General features: G+C 51.7%; 10 protein-coding genes and 4 non-coding genes across 14 annotated transcripts; 7 read left to right on the top strand and 7 right to left on the bottom strand.

Annotated features, from left to right (window-relative positions):
- Nucleotides 1-383: 383 nt before the first annotated feature.
- rscE (putative RSC complex subunit (RSC8)) lies at nt 384-3,284 on the bottom strand. Its single transcript, XM_025671345.1, has 3 exons — nt 2,969-3,284; nt 2,338-2,828; nt 384-2,285 (listed from the first exon to the last, which is right to left on the bottom strand). The coding sequence occupies exons 1-3, from the start codon at nt 3,063-3,065 to the stop codon at nt 819-821; spliced, it is 2,055 nt and encodes a 684-aa protein (XP_025530812.1). The 5' UTR covers nt 3,066-3,284; the 3' UTR covers nt 384-818.
- Nucleotides 3,285-3,651: 367 nt separating this feature from the next.
- Nucleotides 3,652-4,738, bottom strand: BO86DRAFT_386488 (glutathione S-transferase family protein). Its single transcript, XM_025671344.1, has one exon. The coding sequence runs from the start codon at nt 4,394-4,396 to the stop codon at nt 3,737-3,739; it is 660 nt and encodes a 219-aa protein (XP_025530811.1). The 5' UTR covers nt 4,397-4,738; the 3' UTR covers nt 3,652-3,736.
- A 593-nt stretch (nt 4,739-5,331) lies between these two features.
- Nucleotides 5,332-5,404, top strand: BO86DRAFT_t81. Its single transcript has one exon. It is a non-coding gene; the product is annotated as a tRNA-Cys (tRNA).
- Nucleotides 5,405-5,762: 358 nt separating this feature from the next.
- On the top strand, nt 5,763-5,834 carry BO86DRAFT_t82. The gene has a single exon. It is a non-coding gene; the product is annotated as a tRNA-Cys (tRNA).
- A 207-nt stretch (nt 5,835-6,041) lies between these two features.
- On the bottom strand, nt 6,042-8,242 carry BO86DRAFT_386487 (uncharacterized protein). Its single transcript, XM_025671343.1, has one exon. It carries the CDS (start codon nt 8,107-8,109, stop codon nt 6,178-6,180), a length of 1,932 nt encoding a protein of 643 aa, XP_025530810.1. The 5' UTR covers nt 8,110-8,242; the 3' UTR covers nt 6,042-6,177.
- Nucleotides 8,243-8,372: 130 nt separating this feature from the next.
- On the top strand, nt 8,373-10,684 carry BO86DRAFT_386486 (DEAD/DEAH box helicase). Its single transcript, XM_025671342.1, has 2 exons — nt 8,373-8,692; nt 8,755-10,684. Exons 1-2 carry the CDS (start codon nt 8,420-8,422, stop codon nt 10,486-10,488), a joined length of 2,007 nt encoding a protein of 668 aa, XP_025530809.1. The 5' UTR covers nt 8,373-8,419; the 3' UTR covers nt 10,489-10,684.
- BO86DRAFT_209812 (aromatic prenyltransferase) lies at nt 10,682-12,527 on the bottom strand. The gene is made up of 2 exons (XM_025666827.1): nt 11,073-12,527; nt 10,682-11,008 (listed from the first exon to the last, which is right to left on the bottom strand). Exons 1-2 carry the CDS (start codon nt 12,389-12,391, stop codon nt 10,876-10,878), a joined length of 1,452 nt encoding a protein of 483 aa, XP_025530808.1. The 5' UTR covers nt 12,392-12,527; the 3' UTR covers nt 10,682-10,875.
- A 136-nt stretch (nt 12,528-12,663) lies between these two features.
- Nucleotides 12,664-14,328, bottom strand: BO86DRAFT_416401 (aminoglycoside phosphotransferase family protein; the record flags this gene model as incomplete). Its single annotated transcript, XM_025674971.1, has 5 exons — nt 12,664-12,823; nt 12,860-13,484; nt 13,545-13,944; nt 14,030-14,190; nt 14,220-14,328. The coding sequence occupies 5 exons, from the start codon at nt 14,326-14,328 to the stop codon at nt 12,664-12,666; spliced, it is 1,455 nt and encodes a 484-aa protein (XP_025530807.1).
- An 83-nt stretch (nt 14,329-14,411) lies between these two features.
- Nucleotides 14,412-17,144, bottom strand: BO86DRAFT_209810 (Zn(II)2Cys6 transcription factor). The gene is made up of 7 exons (XM_025666826.1): nt 17,048-17,144; nt 16,964-16,992; nt 16,827-16,910; nt 16,344-16,768; nt 15,556-16,277; nt 15,273-15,502; nt 14,412-15,207 (listed from the first exon to the last, which is right to left on the bottom strand). Exons 1-7 carry the CDS (start codon nt 17,072-17,074, stop codon nt 14,760-14,762), a joined length of 1,965 nt encoding a protein of 654 aa, XP_025530806.1. The 5' UTR covers nt 17,075-17,144; the 3' UTR covers nt 14,412-14,759.
- A 304-nt stretch (nt 17,145-17,448) lies between these two features.
- On the top strand, nt 17,449-18,819 carry BO86DRAFT_440215 (FAD-dependent oxidoreductase; the record flags this gene model as incomplete). The annotated part of the gene is made up of 2 exons (XM_025676195.1): nt 17,449-17,979; nt 18,081-18,819. The coding sequence occupies 2 exons, from the start codon at nt 17,449-17,451 to the stop codon at nt 18,807-18,809; spliced, it is 1,260 nt and encodes a 419-aa protein (XP_025530805.1). The 3' UTR covers nt 18,810-18,819.
- A 651-nt stretch (nt 18,820-19,470) lies between these two features.
- Nucleotides 19,471-20,079, top strand: BO86DRAFT_396547 (BTB/POZ domain-containing protein; the record flags this gene model as incomplete). The annotated part of the gene is made up of 1 exon (XM_025673408.1): nt 19,471-20,079. One exon carries the CDS (start codon nt 19,471-19,473, stop codon nt 20,077-20,079), a length of 609 nt encoding a protein of 202 aa, XP_025530804.1.
- Nucleotides 20,080-20,639: 560 nt separating this feature from the next.
- BO86DRAFT_t72 lies at nt 20,640-20,729 on the bottom strand. The gene has a single exon. It is a non-coding gene; the product is annotated as a tRNA-Asp (tRNA).
- A 1,460-nt stretch (nt 20,730-22,189) lies between these two features.
- BO86DRAFT_t83 lies at nt 22,190-22,262 on the top strand. The gene has a single exon. It is a non-coding gene; the product is annotated as a tRNA-Cys (tRNA).
- A 2,109-nt stretch (nt 22,263-24,371) lies between these two features.
- BO86DRAFT_396545 (uncharacterized protein) lies at nt 24,372-25,088 on the top strand (the record flags this gene model as incomplete). Its single annotated transcript, XM_025673407.1, has 2 exons — nt 24,372-24,822; nt 24,916-25,088. 2 exons carry the CDS (start codon nt 24,372-24,374, stop codon nt 25,086-25,088), a joined length of 624 nt encoding a protein of 207 aa, XP_025530803.1.
- Nucleotides 25,089-25,261: the final 173 nt, after the last annotated feature.

The following is a 25,261-nucleotide window of genomic DNA, read 5'->3' as shown; positions in this document are numbered from 1 at the left end:
GCGGGGAGGCATGGTTTGGTGGGTCGGTGTGAGTAGGTATAGGGTTGCGGTAACCTAGTGTATATAGGGTATAGATGTTAAGGGGGAGGTGTTGGAAGGCAAGAAAGATCCGAAGTAAGGAATGAAAGAAGAAATAAAAAGAAAATGTCACGTACGACGATCTTTTTTTTTTTTCTTTCGTTTACTTTTTTCGAAAACGCCGTTTGATCGGTGGTGACCTGTTCGCGTCAATGGGCCACCTAGAACCGGGCCACCGTGTAATGGGCCACACCTACTTCCCGAACACCACCACGTAGTTCCGGAACGCCGCGTTCTCCTAGGGAAGTATAGGACCTGGAAAGGCTGAACATGATCATCCAACGTATCAAGAAAAAAAGTGTATTCATTGACTTGCAGGCACAGATAGCTCGGAACTCCCAAGAGCAAAAAAAGAGGGGGAAAAAAAAGAATCATGTGCGCCTTTTCCTACCTAGTAAAAAAGAAGCTTCAAGGAATCAAGTCATAGTGAACCCCATCATTGATCACCAAAGCCACGCGTCGCTTCTACCCAAGCCTCAGTATCTCCAACAAACTCCCTGACAGGCATCCGATGTCCTGGTGCTCTTTCGCTTCTGCTCGGCCATCTCCCCCCTGTGATATTGTACAAAATACAATGGGATATTATTGAAAAAAAAAAGAAAGAAAGATGACACCACCTTTCAGCGTTCCTGCCCAGGTCATGACAGCAGTAAAAAGAACAGATATCGTTAGATATTCTTTGCCACTCAAAAGACGTGTCCAACAATGCATGGCGTTTATGACGAAACGAAAAGATCTCATTACAAGTCCAAGGCCTTGTAGTCAGCCCCGGCCTCGGCGCTCAAGGGTTGCACCCCCCGGCTAGCATCAGCACCCGTAGGCTGAAAGTTGTACCGGTTTCCGATACCCGCCGTGGCGGCATCAGCGAGCAAGGCGTTGGTCTCTTCTCCTGGGCCCTTCAGACTGACCGATTGAAGAGTGTCTTGAACCTCCTTGACTCTCTTCTTGAAGGCCATTCGATCCAAGAAGAGCTGTTGGCGAGCGAGCTCGAGTTCGCGGCGTTCAGCCTCGATGATCTCCTCCATTTCGTTGAACTGTGCCAACTTGATCTCGAACTTTTGTAGCGTCACGTTCACCGCAGCCGAGACGAGGCGGGTCATTTCCCGTTCTTCGTGAGACGCCAACGCACCAGCGCGGGCAGCAGAGGCAGCCAGGGCAACAGTAGGGATGGAAGCTTTGCCTTCCTTGTTGGCACCGGTGCTCTGGGCCGTCTCAGCGGCGGGCTCCTCGCGAGTAGCATCCACCTCCATGGAGTCTTCTGCCTTCACTGCACTTTCCTTCTCTTTGCCCTTGTCTTGGGTCTTCTCGGCTCCGGAACCCTTCTCAAGTTGCTTTCTGAGCTCCTTGCGGATTTCCTCCACCGAGCGACCAGCCGCGGCAGCAGCCACAGAAGGCTCGGCCATCTGGGCCAAGAATGCGACCACAGAAAGAACAGGATTCTCGGACTGGCTGATCGGATCGCGTCCAGCCGCCGCCCGGATTTCGGGGGTGTCGTCAAGGTACTTGTCCTCAATCTCGAGCTGCAGGAATTTCATCACGCACTCCTCCTTAGTCCTCGACCCGACATGGTTGGCAATTTGTTCCCAGTTATCGTCAAAGTTCTCCAAGCCCTCAAGGAGCAGGATGAGCTCCGAGTCAGACCACGGGGCATCTTTGTCGGGGGCGATTGTGTAAGGGCTTTCTTCGAGTTTGACGAAATCGGAGGCGTTGTGGCTAGAGGGCATCCTGCCCTGCAGGAAACAATTGGGGCAGAGGTCATACTTGCTATCAGATGCGGCGTTGGCGGTCGCTGGCGTCGATTTGGCGTAGTGGAATCTGAGGCGAGTGCAGTCAATACCGCATGAGAAGCAATGGAACTTCTTCCTTGGCTCCTTGCTGGCACTCTCCAATGCCTTGGTCGCATCACCAGGGGTGCCGTTGGCTGCCGAGCCCTCGCCGTTGGTCTGCTTCTCCTTGTCTTCGCCTGCAGGGGTAATCTCCTTGCCCTTATCGTCATAGACGTTACGGCGGATTTCGAGGTTGAGATCGGCCTTGGAGGCAGGGGTGGCTGATGCTGCGCGATCGGTAGCGGGGAGAGGCTTGCCGGGCTTGACGAAGTGATTGGGGCCGGGCTGGAAAGGTTGCAGACCTCTCGGCGTATCGGCCACCACTCGGAAGTGACCTGTGAAAGGAGGACCGATGTTCGATGGGCGTGTCTGAGGATCGACCTGGTCATAATGTCAGCATACGAATGCGAGAAACTCGGCAGCAATTACTCACTTGATAATTGATCAAGCCCCACTGTTCCAGGAAAGAGTGAACCCGCATGATTGCGCATACGTCTCCGGCAAGATTCCGGCGGCATGCAGTGACTGTGAGGTATTCGATGGGGTTGAGTCTGTATGTGTTGATCATGAAATCACGGTAGTCCTTGTAGACCGCGGGGGTCTTGCTGCGGTTTCGACCGTTGAAGAATTCGGCGAGAGCTTTCTTCTCGATAGGGTGGATCAGGTGCATGTCGAACCAGGACGTATAGCTAGGGAGAATGATGGCATGGGTTTGTGAAACGAGATGTGAGCGCGCGGAGTTTTCGGCCGAAGCCTTGGACTGTGCAGGCTGCTCCTCCGCTGTGCCCTCTGCTCCTGATTGTGCAGCAACTTCAGCAATCTCATCGCCCTCGCTTTCCTTCTTGGTTTCGGTCTCTGTGCCGCCCATCTCCTCATCTTCGGGTTCGCCATCGGCAGTCTGGGGTTTCGGGGAAGCAGGGGCATCTAGCGGGTTATCAGTCTCTGGAGCTGTGGGTTTTCTCTCGTTCTCAGTAGATCTTTCTTGCGACTGCGATCTCGCCATCCCACGGTTGTGATGGTCGACATGTCCCGATTCGCTGCGGGTGGAGGGAGGCAACACTTACCGGAAGCACTGATCACATCACCCTGAGCATCCTGGGCGGCAGTGTTCGCCTGGATGTCATCGGCAGGACCGCCGGAAATGACAGGGCTGTCTTCCATATTGTTGATCTGATGGCGGGAGATAACGGTTGATGTCGCAAGCAATGGAGAACAAGGGACCTTCGCGCTCCTCAAGCTTCAAGCGATTGGTTAATCGAAGTGCCGGTGCGATCCCTAGTGCAGTTGTACTTGGGAATCTAGAGATATTGAGGAAATGGGGGGGAATCAGCAGGTGGTAATGACCACCAAGATAGCAACAAGTCGTGGGGAAGAAAGGTGGTGGCTTGGGAGCAGAGCGACTTGTCGCGACACGGGCCTCGCTCCAAAAACTCGCGCCAAGAGTCTCTGGTGCGCTAGTACCATTACGTACTAGCTCGGTTTCCTCCATCATCATTCTCATCTATACAAGGACTATTGAGTAATTTTGCAATCATTTATTTTAAAACAGCTTGATGGTCATTTCGCATCTCATAATCTATTGTTGTGTAGCCAGATTTACATTACTTGATGTCAAGAGGTCAATATTGGTTGCCTGCTTGACAACACCTCTACGAAACGGGCACACAATATATCAACACGGCACCAAGGCCGTCTCTACAGCGAACCTCTGGATACCATCGCAACCGTGATTCAGTGTATTGAAACTCGCATAAATAACATACAAATCAGTGCGCACACGCTTTGAAATCCAAAATTAAGCTCCGGGTTCATAGCCCACTCCCTCCTCACTCCTATTTGGCACCGAGATTCTCCCTGTACGTCTTCAGGCACTTTGCGATCGCAGGTCTCGCCTGCAGTCTCTGCAGCCAAGCGTTGACGTTGGGGAAGTCCTTCTCCAAATCAATGGCATCCCCAGTAGCCATAGGAATAATCTGGTACCACTGCACAAACGAAGCGTCGGCGTAGCTGAACTTTCCATCGACCAGGTACTCCCGACCTTCGAGGACCTTGTCCAGCACGCCCGTCACGCGGCGGATCTCGTTCAAGTAGCGCTCTTGAGCACTCGAGATCTTCTCGGGGTGGTAACGGGTGAACCAGATGAATTGACCGAAGTACGGTCCTTGTCCGGACATCTGGAAATGGAGCCATTGCTTGGCATGGAAGTAGCCCGGGGTGCCGGCCTTGGGGCTGATCTTGTTGTCTTTATCGTAGGTCTCGACGAGATATTCGATGATGGCACCAGACTCCCACAGGGTGATTCCGGTGTTGGGGTCTTCAATGGCGGGAACACGGCCGTTGGGGTTGATGGAGATGAAGGGCTCCTTCTTGATGGTGTCGAACGGCACATATTTGTGCTCAAACGGGATTTCGAGCTCTTCCAGGATCATGGCCACCTTCCAGGGGTTGGGGCCGCCTTGGTGGCCGTGGAGGATGATCGGCTTGAGAGACATCTTTGGGTAGCGGAAGAATGTGTGGCAAAAGGTATTTGATTAAAGTAGTTGAGAGGAGGTTATCTGGAGGATTGAGGCTGTTGCTGATGATGGGAGCTCATCTTGGGCAACGCCCTACGTTCCTTATATAGTTGAGTTGAAACGCTGAAGCTTCAGGACAGCATATCCTTTTGGATATCCCTCATAATCTGTCACTTTCTAGAGTGACATAATGCATAGCTTTCGGGTCACCGCAAATGTGGATGTTGAGTAAGTCGCCGGCTCATGAGACAGGTTTCATTGCCGAATCTCTGACCGCTGACAAATGCACAGCATTGGGCGTGTCTATGATCAACATTTCCATGGTAGGCGAGGAAAGTGGTAGGTGCTTCAGGGAAAGCCTGTGCATAATTGAAGTAAGGAGTATGTCCCTTCGGTTATTTTGGTTCTACTTAATTTGTCAGGGAACGGTGTGTCGGGGTTATATGAGTCCGATCAGGTGGGGAGCTCGAGGTTGACGATACCCAATCCGGGCGCATTCAACATTCTAAGGAGAGATGCATTAGAAATCAACATCAGTGGTTATGTGTGCTCCCCACACATAGCTTGGAAGCGGTCAGGATCGATGATCATGAAGCCACTTGTTCAAGGCAGTATCTTGGTCAGCTACCACGATGACTAGGTTACTAAAACAGGTCCAGCTGACAATGCAGTCCTGCAGGTAATGATAAGCAGTTGGCACAGGCGTTCTCTTTGCTTACAGAGCCCTACATTATGGCTGAAGAATACCAGTAGAGGTCTTATGACAGCGTGATATACTGGTAGTTGCTCACGCTATACCATTGTAGGTTAACTTCTTACAAACATGAGAGAGGATGGCGATGAGTGAAGCGTGCCGTAAGCTGCTGGACTCAAATTATAGCCCGTTAGACCAAGTCAACAAACAAGCTTCAAAAGGGTCGGTAGCTCAGTGGTATGAGCAAGAGATTGCAGATCTCGAGGTCGCGTGTTCGATCCACGCTCGGCCCTCAACAGCTTTCCTTTTTGCTTCCTATATCTTCTCTTAGGTGTGTCAATTGTGGCCAGAGCTTCTTGCCAAATGTAAACTTTTTGAGCAATGGGCTTGCGGTAGGAAAGAGGGTCGGTCCATCGTTGATTAATTGATTGATGCTAATTTTTTGCCTGAAACAAAAGGCGAGTGTTTGAGACTTTGAGGTAGGCCACTCTATACGAATATATTAGGCGCATTTGCTAGCATCGCGCGCATTGGTTGGTGTACCTGCCCAGCCACCTCATTGATCATTGATTGCCGCTCTTCCACTCAGGGCTGCCGAAGCGTTAGGCCAGATCTATGATGTCAAAAATTGTGCGGCCAACCACAATTCAAGGGTCGGTAACTCAGGGGTAGAGTGTGGGACTGCAGATCTCACGGTCACGCGTTCAAATCGCGTTCGGCCCTTGTCTTCTTCTTTTTGGCCTGCTACAATGCTAAACCAACTTATGCTTTTGTCAATAGTAAAGAAGTTCGACAGTAGAAGCCTTTGTCGGCCTGACTGTTGTTTCTGTTTATGGATCCCGGGATTTGACCCAATGCTTTGTTTATCACAACATTCTTTTACTTATCGTTCTGCGAATCTTACTAAATTGTGGCGTTCCATGGAAGAAGCTTTGTATTCGTGGTACTAGTACTTGGGAATCTGAAAATATATTCCGTGCTGGGTATCGCAAAATGGTATAATGTACACAAAAATCACCCATCCAAACCACGCTACGTACTAGAAGCCAAAGTCGAAATTGCCGCCTCACTTCTCGTGCAAAAGCTCATCCATGCCATCAAAGTCCGCATCGCGAACTCTTCCAGGACTCGAGCCTGGAGGGGAGATATCATGCTGGACATCAGTGTTGACTCCACCTGCGTCCACCCCAGCAGAACCCGAAGAAAAAGATTGCATATGCCCTTGCTCGAGACATCGTCTTTTATTCCTGTTCTCAAGAATCTCGTCCTGCAAGTCAAAAGCATCGTGACCATATTCCTCCCACTCGCTCCGGTAGTGTAATCGATCCCGCCAATCGAATAGATCATCCATCGATTTCCGCTCACCAATCGGTCTTTTGCGAGGTTCGGGCTTCATCTGACGAGAATCTCTTTCACCCAGCCCGTCGGTCTCGGCATGACCATATAACGAAGTAGGCGGAGGCGACCGACCGACTAGCTCCCAAAGGTTAGACTCTTCAGCACGGCTTGCTTCCCGGTCGACCTGTTCAGCATATTCGTCCTCAGAGTCAACCAGACTCTCCTCCAGGCACTCTCGTAGAATTGGCTGCCCAGAGAGAGGGGGCTCGATATCGTCACCGGCGTCCGAATCCTGGTCGTCAACCACCTGGCTCCCATCTCTACCCCTAGAAATGCTCCTCGCGATCGAGTCCGACTGGGAGGGTAGTGGTAGCTTCCCAGATAGAATGTCCTCTACCTCGTCATAGTCCATCCGTATTGACTTCCAGTCCTTCACGTGTCGATTATCCACAACATCGAGGGAGAGTCTCCGGGCGAGACCAACCCAAAACTCAGAGCTATCTCGCTTCATGTTCAAGACATCCAATGCTGTTCTGATATCGCGAGTTCTGACTTCGCGAGCCCTCTCCCGGCCGTCATCCTGCGATTTTCGCAACCTTGCATCCGCAAAGAAGAGGGACGACTGTACCAAGCGGCGCGTTAGACTCACAGCCAATGCATAGAAGTCAGCGAACGCATCCGCCGTCAGGGACGGGGTTTCATCTGCGAAGGACAAACTACGCCAGTTATCATCCAACCGTGTGCCCCCAGAGTTCATGAAAAATCGCTCCGAGAGATGAACCCAGTTCTCCATTTTGAACAAGCTAGCCGTGAGATGCACACTGGATCGGTCGTGAACATCCTTATCCGGAGAATGGGGCTGCTCGTCTAGAGTCCCTGTTCCTAGATCTTCTGCTCCCCCACCGTTTGTATTCTCGGCCTTTTGATTAGCCGTATTTTCATCTTTCGCGATTCGATGATCTGAGTCTTCGGCTCTCGCTCGACGGTCGGCTTTTTCTGTCTTGGCTCGACGATCCAATTCCAGAGCTTTCTCATGATCGATGACCCAGAAATCGTGATGCTGGAGCCTCCCGGCAACATCCTCATCCTGTTGCTCTTCCAAGCGCAGTAATTCGGCATACTGATCCAGAGTTCTGTGACATTGATTGCTGATCTCGGTGGCAGCGGGAACATCGGCCAAAATGATTGTTCGGCTATGCGATTGCTTCATATGGCGCTTTTGCAGACCGTTCTGTAAGAGTCTGAGATGTTCCTGCACCTCGATTTCCGACTTCGAGCCGAGTCTGCGGGCAGCCTCGCGGATTCCTTCCCTGCCCTTCCGGTCCAAGATGCGATATAAGACCCCCTTCTCCTGTGGATTCCAAACCACGACTCCATTCTGCGTCGAGTTATATTTCTCGGCGTCGGGATCCGCAAGATCGGGCGTGTCATCATTGGTAATTTGTCTTAACACATCTGCGTAGATATCCACTGCATTTCGCGGAAGCGCGGACTGTAGGTTCTCGAGAGCCGATGCTCGTGTGGTACTTTTACGTGTTACCCCGGAGGGCTCCGTGTGTGTTCTCTCATCATGCCCATTATCCAATGATGATGCTGATCGGGTGTTCTCGTCGGTGTTGCAAACAGGGTCCGATGGATCATCGTCTGACGAATTGCTCATGATCGACTAGCTCACACCGGATGCGTAGGTGAAACGAATTCCAAACCATCGCCCCAGATTTACATGAAAACCAGTAGAATGACCATCGGCGCAAGCAAGGTGAGGAACAAGTAAAGCTTTAGGTGAGTGGAGGACGCAGACAAGGTAAGGTGACTTTTATTTTTTATCGGGGAAGATTTCTGATAAGAACCTGTTTGCACTGTTTGCTTCCACCCGATAGACACTTAGCTTTTTATTGCCCGGAATTCTTTCCGTAGGCGTCTCTCGGTTCAACGCGGGAGGTTTATCGCTTTCACTCCATGGCATCTGAATGGACCGTATTCGCCGGAAATTGGGATCGATTCCCATTTCAATTGGGTTGAGGACTCTGAGGGCTCCCTGGAAGCCCAATGTACGTCTCGCGTCTCTGCGCTACAGGTCCGCTGTAGCATACGCAGATGAAGCACCTGCAGCAGCAGCTCCCGAACCGCCTGGGATTGTCCTTCGGGACTACCAGGAGGAATGCATCCAGTCGGTATTGGATCACCTGAAACAAGGTCACAAGCGCCTGGGAATCTCACTAGCCACGGGCGCGGGCAAAACGGTTCGTATGGAAAAAAGCATTGAGATTAAAGTGAGGGCCACGACTGACTGACGCGCCTTCAGGTCATTTTCACCCAGCTCATCGGACGCGTTCCGCCGCGCAATGGAAAGCACGACAAAGCGCTGATTCTCGTACATCGAAGGGAGCTCGTCGAACAAGCCGCCCGGCATTGTCGACTTGCCTACCCTGATCGGACCGTCGAGATCGAGATGGGGAATACCGTGGCAACAGGACATGGGGACATAATCATCGCGTCGGTGCGGAGTCTGACGTCCAAGGACCGGATCGAGAAATTCAATCCAGCACATTTCAAGCTCATCCTGGTCGACGAGGCGCATCATATCGTTGCGCCAACCTACCGCACTGCCTTGGCTCATTTCGACCTCAACGAACCTTCACCCAACTCTCCCGTTCTTGTTGGAGTGTCGGCCACGTTCTCACGCTTTGATGGCCTCAAGCTCGGCGCTGCCATTGATCACATCGTGTATCATAAGGATTATATGGATATGATCGATGAGAACTGGCTTTCGAACGCCGTGTTCACGACCGTTCGCTCGCAAGTTGACCTAGCAAGGGTCAAAAAAGACAAATTCGGCGATTTCGCCGTCGGCTCCCTCTCCGAAGCAGTCAACACGGATAAAACCAACGACATTACTGTGCGAGCATGGCTTGCCAATGCGGAAGGCCGCAAGTCTACTTTGGTGTTCTGCGTGGACCTGGCGCACACTAAAGAGCTCACCGCGAAATTCCGGAGTCTGGGGATCGATGCGAGATATATCACTTCGCAAACCCCTAAGGATGTCCGTGATGAGCAACTACGCAGCTTCAGGAACCTGGAGTATCCGGTGCTTCTGAACTGTGGACTCTTCACGGAGGGCACTGATATTCCTAATATTGATTGCGTACTACTTGCAAGACCGACCCGTTCTCGCAATCTCTTAATCCAGATGATTGGAAGAGGGCTGCGGTTGTTTCCTGGCAAGAAAGACTGCCATATTATCGATATGGTAGCCACCCTGGAAACTGGTGTCATTTCCACACCGACCCTTTTCGGGCTACACCCGGATGAAATACTGGAGAAGACAAAAGTGAAGGATATCAAAGAGAAGAAAGACGACGAAAACAATTACCGAGAGCAGCCCGACTCCAAACTTCCGGAATCCTATGCCGAGGACCCGGCTCAATCGGGCGACATCAAGCTCACCTTCACCAAATACGACACGATTTATGACCTCATCAATGACATGAAGTCGGATAGACACATTCGCTCTCTGAGCCGCTACGCCTGGGTCCGGGTCGCCGAGAATCGATACGTTCTGACCGGAACAGCGGGATGGCTCACTATTGACAAAGAGTCGGAGCAGCAGCAGCAGCCCGAGAAATGGACGGTGCACCATGTCCTGCAATTCGGATCATCTCAAGAGACCAAGAAATATGCCCGACCTCGTCTTATTGCCTCTGTAGCGGACTTTGAAGCGGCTGTTCACGCTGCGGACACATTCGCTGGTGTCGAGTTCGAGGAGCGATACATCTCTGCCCATCAGCCATGGCGCCGGCAACCGGCCACGCCGCCGCAGCTCGAGAGGCTCAACAAGGCTAAGATCCGTGACGGCACGATCACGGCTACAGATATCACTCGAGGACAGGCGGCGGATATTATTACGAAGCTGAGGCATGGTGGCAAGAAACGGTTCGCCAGGAAGATCAGGGCACGACAGGTCGCAGCAGATAAGGCTCGAGAATTCGAGGATCTGAAGCGAAGGACAGAGGTGAAGGTTGGGCCCTTGGAAAACTGAGAAGATCAGCAATGTGATAATCGATCTATCTGTTTTTGGCTACACGTGGAGGGCCATAGGCTTTATCTACATCGGGTCATCACGGCAATGGCAAGACTTGTGACGTTGACTAAGAGAGTTTTAGCGAGCTAGTCAAGATGGATTTGGACGGGGCATATCAGTAGATTAACACAAAGCTTCAAGTCATGTAATGGTATGCTCGAGCACTGTACTACTACTCTCTAGCCGAAGATACCTGGAAGTATGGAGTGTTTGCCCACTTTGCCGTGTTCGAAGACCTGGCAGTAACCACCGGGCACCCCTTCACACCTACTACATTGAAGTCTTCCGGCTCGCCTCGCCCGGCCATATTCATTTCCCTCCTCAAATCCGCAAGCAATGAAGGTACTACTCGAACAGAGAAGTCCCATACTCCAAGCAGGAATGATAGTACATGCTCACATACGCTCCTTTCCCCTCCGGATACGCGAGGGACACGATGCTGTGGATCCGAGTGGTTCGGCTCAGATCCTCATGCGCACTGCCAGCCCCGTTAGAAAAAGACACAAAAAGGTGATCGCGGAAAGAAAGAGGAGAATACTCACAAAACATACTGCAGGTCATTGACGTAAGTATTCGCCTTATCCTCCCAACCAAGTGACCGGAAAAACCGGGCCAGAGCCCTAGCCGCAAACAAGTCGTTCTTCCGATGCAGCGACAGGTACATCTTGGGGAGAGGCGTCTCGCGGTCCGGATGGATCTCGTAGTTCCAAGCTAACACGAAGAGCTGCCTGGCCAAACAACTCTGCCGGTGGGTTTCCTGCTGCTCTTCCGAGTTTCCAGCCAGATGGCGTCCACAGCTGCAGATTCCCGCCTCGTCATCTTCCACCAGATACGCCCACAGCCGACGCAGCAGCTCGAGACCCTTCTCACACCACGATTCCCCCTGCGCTTTCCCTCCCAGCGTCCACACATCCTCCGCCTTCTCCAGACTTGGGGGCTTCTCGCCGCCACACATCCCGTAGAGCTTCAACCTTGACGTCGCCGCATCAGCATAATCCCACCCCAGAAAGTTGAATTCCGTGAAATGATTGCCGGCCTCTAGATACTCGACCGCCATTCGCGCCGCAGCCACATTCCCGGTCCCGGTTCGCGCGTGCATGCGTTCCAGACACTCGAGAACGGTGGCTCCCAGCGCCGCCGGGGCGAGCTTCCACCGGACGCCCAGGAACGCATAGCCCTTGGCTGCGATGATACCGGCCGGCAGGAAGTCAAACCCCATGCAGTAGGTACCTTGCACCGAGTGGGGCGTGAATATGTAGTCGCGCACGAGCCGTTGCTCCTCCTCGCCGGAGACGGCGAAGTAGCCCATGATCTGCCGGTGCAACTCCATGTCGAAGGCCTTCAGCCCCTGTGCTGCCACCTGGGCGGATATTTGCGCGGCCGCCACCTGATTGAAGCGGTCATGGGCCGTGTCTGTCATCGGTCCAATGGGTTCCATGGTAAGACGCACGGTCGACGCGGAGCCATTGCCCTGGAAATTGAGGCTCATCTCGAATGGGTGGCCCGTAATGGTTAGCAGGCTGCGCCATTGATGCGGGTACGGGCCTAGGAAGGGTACGAGCTGATTGCGGAGGAAGAGGAGGTATTGGTACTGATGCGATAGAGGGTATTGTGCGACTTGGAGGAGGCGGCCCATGAGCGGGGCGATATTCTTCCACCACTTCAGCTCGTTGGGATTTGGAGGCTGCGTGGGATATTGAACGATGATGTCCCAAGGGCTGTCGGAAGCCTTGCTCTTGGACGTTTGTGTTTTACGAGCATCACGAAGTGTGGTGTCCTTGTCGGATGTTGCTGGCGGTGGTTCCGGCAATGGAGGTACCGGGTGCGTCACTGACTCCTGCGACTGGTCTGTTGTTGCCATCCTGGATCGACGTAGAGGTAGGTGGTGTCTGTTGGGAGGCAAGTGATCTTCCAAGACAGGCTTGGTATATATAGTCTCCGATTGCTATTCGACAAACTGCGGAAATAGCTCCAAGTATTCAAACTTGCTTTGCCTACCATGGAACATGTCAACGGTGGTTGTTGCATGCTAGCTAACTTGCGTCAACGAAGCGCCAGATTTTTGACCTATGTTGAGTCCTCTCCTGCTTTGACGGCACCCAAGATGTGCCCCAACCTCGTCACAGGATCTGCTCAGAAAGCCTCCTCAAGATATACTCCGAAGTCCGCTTCCCTTGGCTTGACAGGTTCCACCACTAGCATGGCCAAAGTCTGACGAACGTAACCTTGTCCTCCTCCCACTGCCGGAGTTCCTCGTCCGAGAAACCGTAATGGGAAGGGCGTGCGCGGCGAGCTGCCATCTGCTCCGACGCCGACAATATGGGCCCACTCCTTCTTGACATCCGTCAGGAGGCTGCTCAGCAGCGGCTCATAGTCCATCAGCACCAATCCCGGCACCACGCTGACCTGATGCCGGAGCGTATCCTGGGCCCGTATCGCGTGGAAGACTGTTTCGTGACGCTGCAGACACCGGACCAAGTAGAGGTTGTGCAGTGACTGCGCCAGATGGAGGGCCTTGGCCCTTTGCTGCTCGTCGGGGCCCATGGAGTCGAAACCGGGCGGCAAGGGGATCTTCTCCAGATTCTTGGGGACGGGGCCGTGGTAATCCAGAAACGCCGGTCGCCCCACCTGCATAAAAAGCGGGCGGGCACTGACGGACTGCCAGTCCAGGATGCCCACGATGCGGCCGGGGTCCTGGGGGTCGACCATGATGTGCTGCGAATGCAGATCGCCATGCCATAACACGGAGGCATGCGTGGCCATGTTTGCCGGGAGAACACGAGGCGCTACCTGAAGATAGTTGGCCAACGTGGAGAGCTTTTTGGCAAGACTAGGCTGGTATTGTCGGGGCCCATGGAAAAGACCTTCCGGCATGAGGGGGTACCGGAGACCTGCCTTTGTAGTTGCCATCTCCCTCCGCGCAACAGCCGCCATGATTCCGGGGGCGGTTGACCCTGTAAGTTGTGCATTGGTAAGTACAGGAGAATACTACCAGACCAAGCGAATGAACTTACACAGACCACGCTCAATGTCCAATGCGCCTCTCCCCAAGTCAAAGAAAGAACGGTGATTAGTCGGGCCAATGCCAAACGTCTTGCTCCGCACTCCGTTCCCAGTCGAATCAAGATATAGCGGTGACGTAGCATCAGCAGCATCGGAGTTGTTAGCAAGGTCGTCTTGATAGTACAAGGACCCGAGCTTGGAGAACCGTGTGGCCGCGAGGCGCCGTTCAATATCGACAACCTGGTACACAATCTGGACCTTCTGCTTTCCTTTCATGGTATCCCACACATCGGATAGTACCACGCCGGCCTGCTTCTCCATAAAGATATACCCTGCTCCGAGAGAGTTCTCGGATGCTCGAGAACTCCAGGCGTACACTCTGGGAACAGGGAGGCTCAGAAAGTTCCTCACCTAGCAAAGTGTTAGTCCCGACGCACCCACAAGACTTCGCGGTAAGAAAAGGGAAGCAGGCCATACAAAGTCCATAGTGGCGGACCTCACTGGCGGTCGTGCAGTGTGGTCTGCCTGCATTGGGATTGGGAAGTTCCGCAATCATCTCGCGGCCATCGTCCATGATGAGTTGGAAGACTTTGTTATATTGACCTTCCGAGACCTTCACCACTTGGGTGCACGATCGTGATCCGATCGCGGAGGTAGCTAGTTCCAGAAGCGTCGAAAGGTCGAACCTAACATAGCGACAGGCAGTTGTTGTCGCTCGTTCCAAAGCCAACGACCGGAGGTAAATTGACTGAGCGCCTCAAGGTCGTGCTTTGGATCCGCGATATTATCCTCCATTCTGGAACTGCTGGAAGAAAAAGGAGCTGCTATGAATGTATCGCGCGGGTGACAGCGATCGGCAATCGTGGCTCCAAGAGCTCTGCTCAGGAAGCGCGCTCGGATAGCCTTCATATCTGGCATTGGAGAAAGATGGGATGATCAGTCATTTCGTTGTCGTCAAGAAACACCCATCATCGCGTGATGGCTTGTGGTAAAGACGACTGGAGCTCGGCATTGAGTGTATATACGTACAGTACTCCGTAACTCACACTCCGTACCGTACATGTACTGTATGTACATGTGGGGGAAGCGACCGCGCATCTAACCCTTTTTTGGCGATTCGGCGCCTACGCCCGCGCAAAACGCCCACGCAGTTATTATCCGGTGATTGTTCCTAGCATTCTCCAGCAGCCACGATCGTAAATATACATCTTCTACCAATACCTCCCCTACAAATCTCCATAATACGTATCCCACGAGAACCAATCAAACATGCTATCGAACGTCCGGCGAGCCTCCTTGCCCTTACATGAAGGACTATGCCCAGGCAAAGCCCCCATATCAGCCGGGAGCAAGTCAAGGTAGCTGGCACCATTGGATTCTTCTAGATGTATCTGACGGTGCTCGTCACCGTGCTGTTCGTATGGTGGATTTTCAGTTCCAGTGGAAGTGGAGTGAACATTCCTCGCGAGCTGCAAGAAGATAGCCGCAACGTGCTCGAGCCTGGTACATAGGGTCGCCAGGAGACGCATCTGCGAGCGCATGCTTGTGAAATACGTCACCGTTGTCGCGAGGAGGTTGAGATCGTGTTCAACGGTAGGTGTCACCGGGCCTGGATGGTGCACGATGTTTTCAAAGATGACGAAGAAAGAGGTGAAGGGATAGTAGAGAAGGTGCCTAGTCCCCCAGTTAGTGATTAGTTTCACTAGCACCATTTTAAGCAGGAAGCAGGTGCATTTTACCAGGTGACACCGTTGTATACGGAATTCCAATTGGAGACCATCGACGTCAGAAGGGATAGGGCTTCGCGGGCAGATGACAATCGGAGACTTGACGAAGACTCTTCGCCTTTGAGTAGCAGGATTAGCACGTGCAGGTACTGGAACTTCATGCTGTTGATGCCGAGGGTCATTTCCCGGACTTGGTCGGCGGTGGATGATGCTCTCTCAGCTTCCAGAATTTCTGTCATACGCTGTATTGAGGTGAGAAGAGTCCTCTGAACTGAGAGATGGGGTGGATACCCACCTGGTTTGAGCTCGAGTACCAAGCATTTAGCCTAGAACGTAGTTCCGCGCGTGAGTAGATTGTGGAGTGACCGGTAGCAAGGACATCCGCAAGAATCCCCATCAGCTTTGCTAGTTCTATAGAACAACGGAGCATCTGTGCACCGAAATGAGATACTCGTTGGGGGATTTCTGTACCGTGCATACGAGTATGGGGCTGGAACATGAGTAAGGTACTTTCGTCCGGCAGAGGGACATGGTGATACAAAGCCGTGGGCAAGAAGGCAGGGCGCCCGAAGGCAAGAGAGCAGGATTTGTCCATCAGGAAGAGAAGCCAGAAGAGACACAAGTGATGCTGTCGCGATTCAAACGAGCCTTGAGAACTGGATATGTGCATGCCCAGCGCTTCAGCCTGCCTGCATGCGCTCCCCAGCAACATCCACGAGGTATTGGGCGCGGCGTAGTCCTCACCATGCATGGCTAGAAAGGCCAGTACTTGCACATTGACCTCGCGCGGCTCAAGGAAGATGCTGCTATTGTTGAGGGCTAAGTGCACGTTTTGACGTAACACTGCCGCCTCCTTGCTATCCCCCTCGACGGGTACGGCCGCCAACAGCATGTAGTTGAAGTAGACGACCCAAGCCTTTTCTTGAACCCTATGTGGTTCAAAGACGACTTGCATAATGACGTCGTCCGACGGACTGGTGAAAAATGGGTTGCCAAGGTCGGCTATCTCAAAGAATCCTGGTTTATCCCGCGTTGATGTTAGTTATAAGTGTAAAACATGAAGCACTAATCGGATAGCCCTACGACTGATCATTCGGTGTCCCGTTGCTTTGGAGGGTACATGAAAGACTGCGGCACTTTCTTCAGTCATCTGCTCAACATGACTCGTACCTAACTGGCTAGACAAATATCGAAGCTCGGAGCGGGCGCTTTGGTGAGTAGCATCGCTCTGTGGTCGGGGTATCTTCTCGATGCTTGCTGATGCCTCTCGCAAGAACGAGAATGAATGTGACGGGCCGATATAGAGCTTCGGACTGATACGATCCTTCTCAACCACAGTTCTTTGGTTAGCCTGAAATGATAGTCTTGGATCATCGGTCCGAGCGGGTGCTGAGGCATTGACTTGTAAAGCTTTATCAACGGATTTTGACAGCTGCTGTACTAGCTGCTCAAGATCTTGTAGTCGGCTCTCTATGGTACGCTCATCGATTGACCCACTACCCAAAGAGCTTGACAGTGTTCGTAATTAGTTCCCATGTTACATGGGCTCAATAGTGCTTGACTGACTTGACGTCGAATGTATCTCTCGAATAGATGCACTCGCCTGGCCATGGCTTGCAAGTATTGCATTTCGGCAGCTCCCGGGAACATCTGCTTCCCTTTAGTCAGGATTCTAAAGCATGCGAGCATATATGTAAGCTTACTTTAGCTTCTTCTGTTTGCAAAAGTCACACTGTGCATGTCAGTGGCGATTGTTCCGGTGGCGGTCAATCAACAGTACAGCTTACCGCAAACTGGGCTAACCTGCGTTGCATGGTAGAAGCACCTGGTTGGTCGGCCTCGGAAGGAGATTCGGAGCAGCGAGCCTGCCACCTATATTCCAGGTAATTCGAAGCAAAACTAGTAGTTCAATGTAAGAAATGATGGCCGTCGGCGATGGAAAGTCCGAGATGATCGTCCTTTGGTTCGGAGCCTCCGGGATGAGCCAATCAGAACGCTCGAACGGACACTCCGCGGCCCTTCCATAGATGCGGAATCGCGACAATGAGGGCTATAAGTATGCCTTATGACGGCTGCGTACCCGAAGTAGAATGTCAATAAGCATTCAATTTAACCTCTTCTCTCGTAACAGAGGACACTTCTCGAGCTTCTTCATTTTCTCTTCGCCGCATACATCCATACCCAAGCAATGAACCCAAACCCATCCATTGCGATCATCGGCGGCGGGCCAAGTGGTCTACTCTTCGCTCGCCTTCTCGAAATCAACGGGATCACCGACTACATCGTATACGAGCGCGATGAGACCGCCATTCCAGGTCCGTGGCAGCAAGGAGGCACACTTGACCTCCGCCCCTCCTCAGGTCAACTGGCGCTCCGCCGCGCCGACCTGTTCGATCAGTTCAGCAGATTCGCCCGCTGGGATGCCTCGTGCTTTCATATGATCTATCCAAACGGAGCTACGGCGATGCGCCATGACCAGGAGAGGGATGCTCCTGAGATCGACCGTCTGCATCTTCGTCAGCTGCTCCTGGAGTCGATTCCAGCGCACAAGATCCGGTGGGGTCATGCTGTGAAAATCGTCGAAAGGAGAGCGGCAGATGGCAGCCAAGCTGTTAGTGAAGCTAGTGATATAGTCATTCATTTCACGAACGGAACCATTGCGTCTGGGTTCCGGTTGGTAGTAGGGGCAGACGGGGCTTGGAGTAAAGTCCGTCCTTTGGTGAGTCTTTCGAGGACACAAGAGCTCCTCCCAATCGGATGATATGCCCCCTTTTTTTTTCGTCAAGAGTCCTCTAACATGTAAGTCTACCTTCATTGCAGATCACGACAGCAGAGCCTGTATACTCAGGCAAAATGTTCATCGAGGGCCGCTTGTCACACGAGAACCCTGGGTTCGCCACCGCCAAAGAGCTCGTCGGACCAGGAAGCATGTTCGCAGCCGGGCATCATAAAAAGCTGGCCATACAGCAAGTCTCTAATGGCACATATCGCGTATACTTTGGGCTGCAATCCCCCGAGAACTTTTACCACCACCGCGAGTGTAACAACAGCTCCTCTGGGGACGAAGATCTCAACAATCGCACCGAGCAACTGCGCAGTCTGCTGCTCTCGTCGGACGAGTACTTCGCCACATGGGGACCGCAGCTGAGGGAGTTTGTCGAAACCGCGGAGGGGCCCTTCCGTGCCTGGCCGTTGTATCGGATGGAGCCCGAGAAGCTTTGTTGGGGTGGGAAGACACCTGGGGTGACATTGCTGGGGGATGCAGCGCATGTCTCGACACCCTTTGTGGGAGAAGGGGTGAATTGCAGCTTGTATGACGCTGTCGTGCTGGCTGATAGCATTGTCAAGCATTGCGGTGTCGGTGCGGGATTCGATAGTGTGAGTGCAGAAGAGTTGAACCGTGCTTTGCAGGAATACGAGGAAGATATGCTAGCGCGAGGTCGAGATTTGATTGAGCGCAGCATGGCGATGGAGGATGTATTCTTTTCCGAGGATGCAGTGACAGGAGTTCTCGAGTTCTTCAAGAGTTTCAGTGAGAAGTCTGAGTAGAGACATCGGTGGATGAATGTTCGAGGTCTAGGTATCTTCTCTAGGTGCTTCAAGAAGGAATGGTTCCAATTGGCTAGGACCAAGGATCAAGCGAGGTAGTCAGTTGGAGGTTGAATGTATACGTAGTACCTGGTATGTGTATGATGTGAAATTGGGTAGTCGATAGGAAAAGGACCTTCACCGGAAGACGAGACGCGGAAACCACCACCCTGTTCGTACCTGGCCTGAGAGGTAAGGCAACCAATATCAGTATAGGTGGGGTGTCAATACAGTGCAGAGGATCCTTCCTTCTCAAATGGACTTCCCAAATCGACTTACAGGAAAGGCGGAATGAAATGCGCTATTCTTCTATCACTGCTTTCTTGGACACTCGCACACCGACTATCAACTATCCCAACAAGCTAGATCTGATTATCCTTAAACCCTGTTATCTATTTCACCAACTTAGACCTCAATGGCAAGCAAGAGAGCACAAAAGAGGAATCCGAAGCAGGCATCTCCTCAGAACAATGCCAGGATGTGAGCATGGCAGCATCCCCTCGTCCCCTCGTCTCCATTTCCACAGATTGCTAACCACACGCAAAAAAATACCAGCCAACCGAAGCGCCCCAAACCATCCACCACTTTGATCAAAGTACTGGTAGGCCCTCACGGTACTACGATGTATCGAATCCCCGAACAAAAAGCACGTTCGTCATCAGAGTTTTTCAACAAAGCACTGGCGGGGACATGGAAAGAAGGCACGCGGCGTACTGTCAGGCTTCCCGGCGTCGACCCAGGCACGTTCGGGGAGTATTCCTCATGGCTTTACCATTCAACCTATAACCCAAGTTCCGAGTGTAAAGGCCTTGTCAAGGCGTATATCCTGGCCGATAGGCTCATGGCTAACGAATTCGGGAACCAGTTGATCAATGCGATTGTGACTCGGCTGAATGTTGGCAGCAGCGAAGACCGCTTTCCGCCTTCCAAAGAGGAGATGGAGTTCGCGTGTCGGACGGTGCCTCCTCCGACGCCGCTTTACCGGCTGCTGGTGGATTTTGAAGTCCACGTGGGGTCGTTCGCGCTGAATTGGTTGAAGGACATCGGTCTGGACAAGTGGTTCTCGGCTATGGATGGTGAAAAGCTGAGCCGTGAAGACCGGCGGACCCAGCGGTTCATGCTGCAGGTGATGTCTACGGCGATAACTAGATTTGCGTCTAGTCGACCTCCACCATTCCTGATGAGTGTCTCGGATTATCACCGAGCTGTGAGCGGTGATGAGACCACCTGATATGGCTTCCCGTTTTGTTCCACCCTTATGAAGAATCATAACAATCGTAGATAGCCCCTACCAATGAAAAGATCATGCACCCTGCCATAGAAAATGCTCAGAAACAAACTACAAACCCAGCCCCAGTTTCCCTCTCCCCAGATTGAGTATACAGCCCATAGTTCTTGCTAGCAAAGCACAAATCGGTATGATACTCACCAACCCTGATATCCGTTCCCTTCCTGACCTTCCCCAACTCCCAAGATGCAGCCGCAAATCAAATCATCAAAGAATCCTCTGCAGCACCACCGTAATGTCAGCAGTGACTTTGTCGGATATAAGCAAGAACATGCAGGAGTAAGATTAAGATTTGGACTGTTCTGTGAGTCGATGGTTATGTACAAATCTTTGAATGACAGGAATTGAGTTCTAACTTGTGAAATCTGGAGATAACTATGAGTCTCGACAAGACCACTGCATTTCTTAACAACTGCATGAAAACCGAGAAAGTCTGCGCTCCTGTCTGTCGTATCATTCATGTCCTGGTGCGGGCAAAAAATAGCCAAGAAGCAAAACGAAATCTCCCCGACTGGGAGTCGAACCCAGGTCTCCCGCGCTTGTTCCCAAATGGGATTGACAAGCGGAAATCATGACCGTTAGACCATCGAGGAATGAAGATGTCCTCATTTCGACAATGTAACAATATGACATATTATGAAAAAGCCCGCCCAAATTATCGTCCGCCTTATACCACGGTTCAAAGAACCCTAATCTTCTTCCTCTCCATTAACTGAGTCAAACCAAAACAAAAAGCACCCAGAGGCCAAGAACTCAATGACAGTCGCATGTACGATCGCCTCCAAAATCTGCTACTACTCTGATAGGTCCAAGCTCACCCGAAGGCTCGCCCTAATCCCAGATGTCAGGCTCTGGATCTGCGTATGATTCATCGAGGGAAAGAGTGCCGGGGTCCTGTGCTGTGCCAGATTCGGCACAATGAAGTTGTCTGTAGATAATTCAAGGGTAGGACTTATCCTTTGCCTCTCGCGCACATGCTAGAGCCAATGGTGTTGAAGTTCTCCTTGGGTGGAATCAGGGACCGGACCAGGGCAAATGGGGCGTTGAGATATATCCCGTACCGATGCCGTTGGTGACTGTGGCGCCGTATCTGAAGCTATTGGATGTGGAAGGGTCGTCATGCATTGCATGGCGTTGGCCACAATGACCAGCGTAGACCCAACAGCATACCAGGGAGTGCCGTGCCTCCACGGGACCGTCTTGGAGACGGCCAAGGCGCCAACTAAGGGCAGTAGTTGTACCGTACCTTTGCCGGCAAAGACGAGCTATGCTAGACAAACTGGACATAGAGACGGGTAAGATACAGGGTCTCAAAAGGGATGAAGTGTCCGCGGCTGTACCTATTATATCACGAGATCATTTCCTTTCGGAGATGCACAGGAAATATCAGATGCATCAGGTGTTGACAATTTGGTCAAACCTGGTGAATTCCTAGGATGGTAACGAGAACACCCGAGACGCAGAAAAGTGCGATCTCGCAACTGCTGTTCCGAGCAAAGAGTGCGCTGCCAAACGAGAAACCATAAGCAAAGAGATTCCGGCCCCAACATCGACAGACAAGGGAGCCATACAGTGCAATCGAGAGTCTGCGGAAACTTCTGTGTCAGCCTTGGGATATCTCCAAGGGGGCTGTGGAGGCTGTTCTTGCCACAGGGGAGTGTCTCGGAGGACTTGGACATTGTAAGCAGTAAGGTGAATCTTCTTGAATTGAATAGTCATAAGGTCACTCGAGCTTTACACAGAAAGGGGTTTATTCACATACAATCCCTCTCAGAAGCGCAAGACTACAGTTATCTTCCCACATTTTATATCCTTCACCCATCATATCATGCTTTGATCATCGCGAATAATATGCACAGCATATATCCATAATTATCCTGGTGTACTTCAGCAAGGGCTTTGTAGAGGTCGAGAAAGCAAGTTCTCACATTCCGATGACCTATAACTTGGTTAAAATGACCAAATACAAGCCACGGAGGCAGTAAAGAGAGACAATCCGAGAAAAAATACAGCAGTACTGTATAGAACAAGACACCAAACTTTCGCTCCAAAAGGGTCGGTAGCTCAGTGGTATGAGCAAGAGATTGCAGATCTCGAGGTCGCGTGTTCGATCCACGCTCGGCCCTCAAAGCATTTCTTTTTTTTTTGCGCCTTTATCATACCTCTCAATTATCATATCTTCCAAGGATTGAGAATTGCAATTGATCAAGTGAAAGCCGACGAAATAATGGTGTTTATCCTGTAGCCTTACTGCGTATACATCCTGGCTCTCGTAGGTACCGGAAGCTTTGTCAAAGATACGACCTGCATACCTCATCGCATTTGCATACGTACAATACTTGGTCCCTCCTCTCTGTACCCCGAAAACTATATATATACCCGAATTCAAAGCACCCTTGAAAATGAATTGTTGTTCTAAAACCAGCAATAGGATACCCTTCGCCTTGATCCAAGGTGGAACCAATCCCTATGCACCAAAAGAAAGGAGGCGGCTCTTCGAAATTCTTGTATGTACACCCCAATGATTCTCTATGAAAGGTGACTAGGTAATTAAGGTTTATGATTTCCGACATCAACAACAGCAACAGCCGATCCCTCGCGCCTCCCAGCGAGAATTCCGCAAAATGCCCACGTACCTGCTGACTCTGGCCGGTGTGATTCCAGAATAGAGACACTGATGGGCCAATACCTCGCTCTAGACAAACAAGCCGAAGATGGCGAAGAGAGGGGAGTCGCTCTTCCTCCAAACATGAACTGTTCATGCCCTAGTTCCGTAAGCTGTAGTCAGATCAGATCTGAAAGTCCCGCGCGCTGGATATAGTGGAATACGAGGCAAGATGTATAATTATAATTTGCACTCGTGGCCAAATGATGCCAACATGGACAGGGACCAAGATAACCTGAAGGCGCCAATCTTTCCATCTCTGAGCATAATTGTCAGTTCCTTCAAGCTGAGCCACCCGTAAAAAAGCCAGTCAAAGGCCGTATGCGGGAGAAACGCGCTGAGGAACCGGACTAGAGTCTGTACCCATAACTCACGATATGGGAGCTCGATGACACGAGAGGCGTCAAAGCTATCAGCTTGAGCCAACAGGTATGGTCTTTTCGCTTGAGGTACTTCCGGCCTTGGCCAACGGAGATATAAATCACCTTTCTTAACAATCTCTTTCACCACAGACGTTCCCAAGAGCTCCTTATTACGTCCGTCGGTCTGCGTATGGCATATGAGGTTGGCTATCCTATTTTCAGGAGAACCCAGAAATCAAAGCCCTGTTGCCGAGGAAAGGTACCCAAGCCATCAATGAAAGAGGGTTACCCAGGCGCGTAGATATAGCCCTCATTTTTCAGCCCGAGAAAGTTCAATGCGACTGATCCGCTAACTGATAGCCATATTCTTAACGGCTTGGAGCCCCTCGGGTTGAAGGAGCCCAGAACGAAGGCCTTCGAAGGCACAAATCCGGGACTGAACGATGCCCTCGCCTTGCCTCTCTCAAGTGCTCTGAACCGACAAGGCAACTCTGGTGGCTCAGTCACGGCCTCCGCTCTAGCTGAGGCTGTAGCGGTGGCTATAGAAGCGGGCGAGGATGACTTTTGAGTGTCATAGTTCGTGTGGTCGTCAAGCGCTTTTCGTCGTTGATCTTGGTTCCAGTCAATATGATCGACATCATGACACCCATAACCAAGTTCGGGATGGCAAGTATGTTGGCAGCAGAGTTCCGGACCTAATTTTACCAAACATTCAAGACAGACATCTCTTCTCTCAGCATTCTGAACGAGGGGACAAACTTGAAGGGACTAGCGAAGGTTGTCCAGGAAGATCTGAAGACAAGCTGAATGTGCCGTGGAGCGACTTGGCTTCAGATCCTCATAGATACGTCCGAGTTTCAATGTCTTGATATCGTGGCTGCCATAATTGTACACGAAAGTGTCTAGTCATAGTCAGGAAGACTCCGGCCAAATCTAGTTCGGTTATCGGAGGTACGACAGCTTCCCCGCCTTCGAGCCTCGTTATAAGCATCGTCTCTTCCGCTATAGCGATAATGGGATCCCGGTCTTTTGGCATTGCTTTTTCCCGCCGCGATGTAGCGTGTCCCGTTCGCGTCGCACCTGGAGAAACCCACGCGAGTCACAACAATTCTCATCTTATATTCATCTTCAAAATGTAGAATCAGCTGGCATTCTAGGTTGTCCACCAATCCTTCAGCGTTTGTACACCATTGATCCCTAGCGCAAGAATGACCATCATCTACTCCGACGGGGATTATCAGCTCCATCGCACCATCAGAACAGCCCCCGCCGAGCATCTCCGGCGCGTGTTGACTGAATTATGCGCGACCAATTTTGAGGCGAGGAGCCTCATTGCCTCCGAATTGTTAGTGCCCGAGGACAGAATACCTGTTCCCACCAGCGACGACGACCGCTCAATCAAAAGTGATGGCAACGTGGACGATGACGAGGACGGGGATAGCAATGCTGAAGATGGTGATGATGACGATGGTGAAGATTCCAGCAATGAATCGCAAATCTCTGGGGCAAATAACAAGAGGAAGCGAGAAGACTCTACCTCGATCGCAGATCTCGATAACCCCCAGAAACGATTCAAGCCTCGCTACGCGTACTGCAGCAATTGTGAACGGGAATACGATGTGGCCGAGAACACAAGAATGAGCTGTCACTGGCATAAGGGTAAGATAATTTCCGTTATATAATTTCACCCTGTTATACATATTTCGTCGTTATCAACCATGCTAACCGATCTGCCTCCTTGCCGCGGGTTAGAACCACGTGGCGAGCCCGACTACGATAACCACTTTGTTGACGTTGACGAGCTCAAGATTTACCACATTGATAGTGATAAATACCGCGAGGAACACCCAGAGGGATTCATCCTTGAGTGCTGCGGTAGGAATACGCTCGAGCCTTGTCGAATGGGATTCCACCGATCGGAATAGTTTGCTGGGAACCATTTGTCTGCAATGAGTTGGCATGAAGAGTGGGAGGTCTTCAACCCCCTCGCTTCAGTGAGGCTGCTCTCAAGACTCTACTGAAATCGAATGGCACGTCGTAGTCGCGCCGAGCCTATTCGCGATGTATATTCTTATCATAGCCCACGTTCCCTCGGAAG

This window comes from Aspergillus japonicus (assembly GCF_003184785.1).
Source record: "Aspergillus japonicus CBS 114.51 unplaced genomic scaffold BO86scaffold_7, whole genome shotgun sequence".
Classification (NCBI taxonomy): Eukaryota; Fungi; Ascomycota; class Eurotiomycetes; order Eurotiales; family Aspergillaceae; genus Aspergillus; species Aspergillus japonicus.
This window is presented reverse-complemented; position numbering and strand designations above follow the sequence as displayed.

Coding starts and splice junctions, on each gene's coding strand:
- rscE (XM_025671345.1), bottom strand. CDS start 3,065: ATGGAAGACAGCCCTGTCATTTCCGGCGGTCCTGCCGATGACATCCAG. Junction 2,829..2,968: donor TGATGTGATCAGTGCTTCCG/GTAAGTGTTGCC, acceptor ATAACCCGCTAG/ATGCCCCTGCTTCCCCGAAA. Junction 2,286..2,337: donor GGGGCTTGATCAATTATCAA/GTGAGTAATTGC, acceptor CATTATGACCAG/GTCGATCCTCAGACACGCCC.
- BO86DRAFT_386488 (XM_025671344.1), bottom strand. CDS start 4,396: ATGTCTCTCAAGCCGATCATCCTCCACGGCCACCAAGGCGGCCCCAAC.
- BO86DRAFT_386487 (XM_025671343.1), bottom strand. CDS start 8,109: ATGAGCAATTCGTCAGACGATGATCCATCGGACCCTGTTTGCAACACC.
- BO86DRAFT_386486 (XM_025671342.1), top strand. CDS start 8,420: ATGGACCGTATTCGCCGGAAATTGGGATCGATTCCCATTTCAATTGGG. Junction 8,693..8,754: donor CCACGGGCGCGGGCAAAACG/GTTCGTATGGAA, acceptor ACGCGCCTTCAG/GTCATTTTCACCCAGCTCAT.
- BO86DRAFT_209812 (XM_025666827.1), bottom strand. CDS start 12,391: ATGGCAACAACAGACCAGTCGCAGGAGTCAGTGACGCACCCGGTACCT. Junction 11,009..11,072: donor AATGACCTGCAGTATGTTTT/GTGAGTATTCTC, acceptor CGGGGCTGGCAG/TGCGCATGAGGATCTGAGCC.
- BO86DRAFT_209810 (XM_025666826.1), bottom strand. CDS start 17,074: ATGCAACGCAGGTTAGCCCAGTTTGCG. Junction 16,911..16,963: donor TGCAAACAGAAGAAGCTAAA/GTAAGCTTACAT, acceptor AAAGGGAAGCAG/ATGTTCCCGGGAGCTGCCGA. Junction 15,208..15,272: donor GTATACAACGGTGTCACCTG/GTAAAATGCACC, acceptor CTGGGGGACTAG/GCACCTTCTCTACTATCCCT.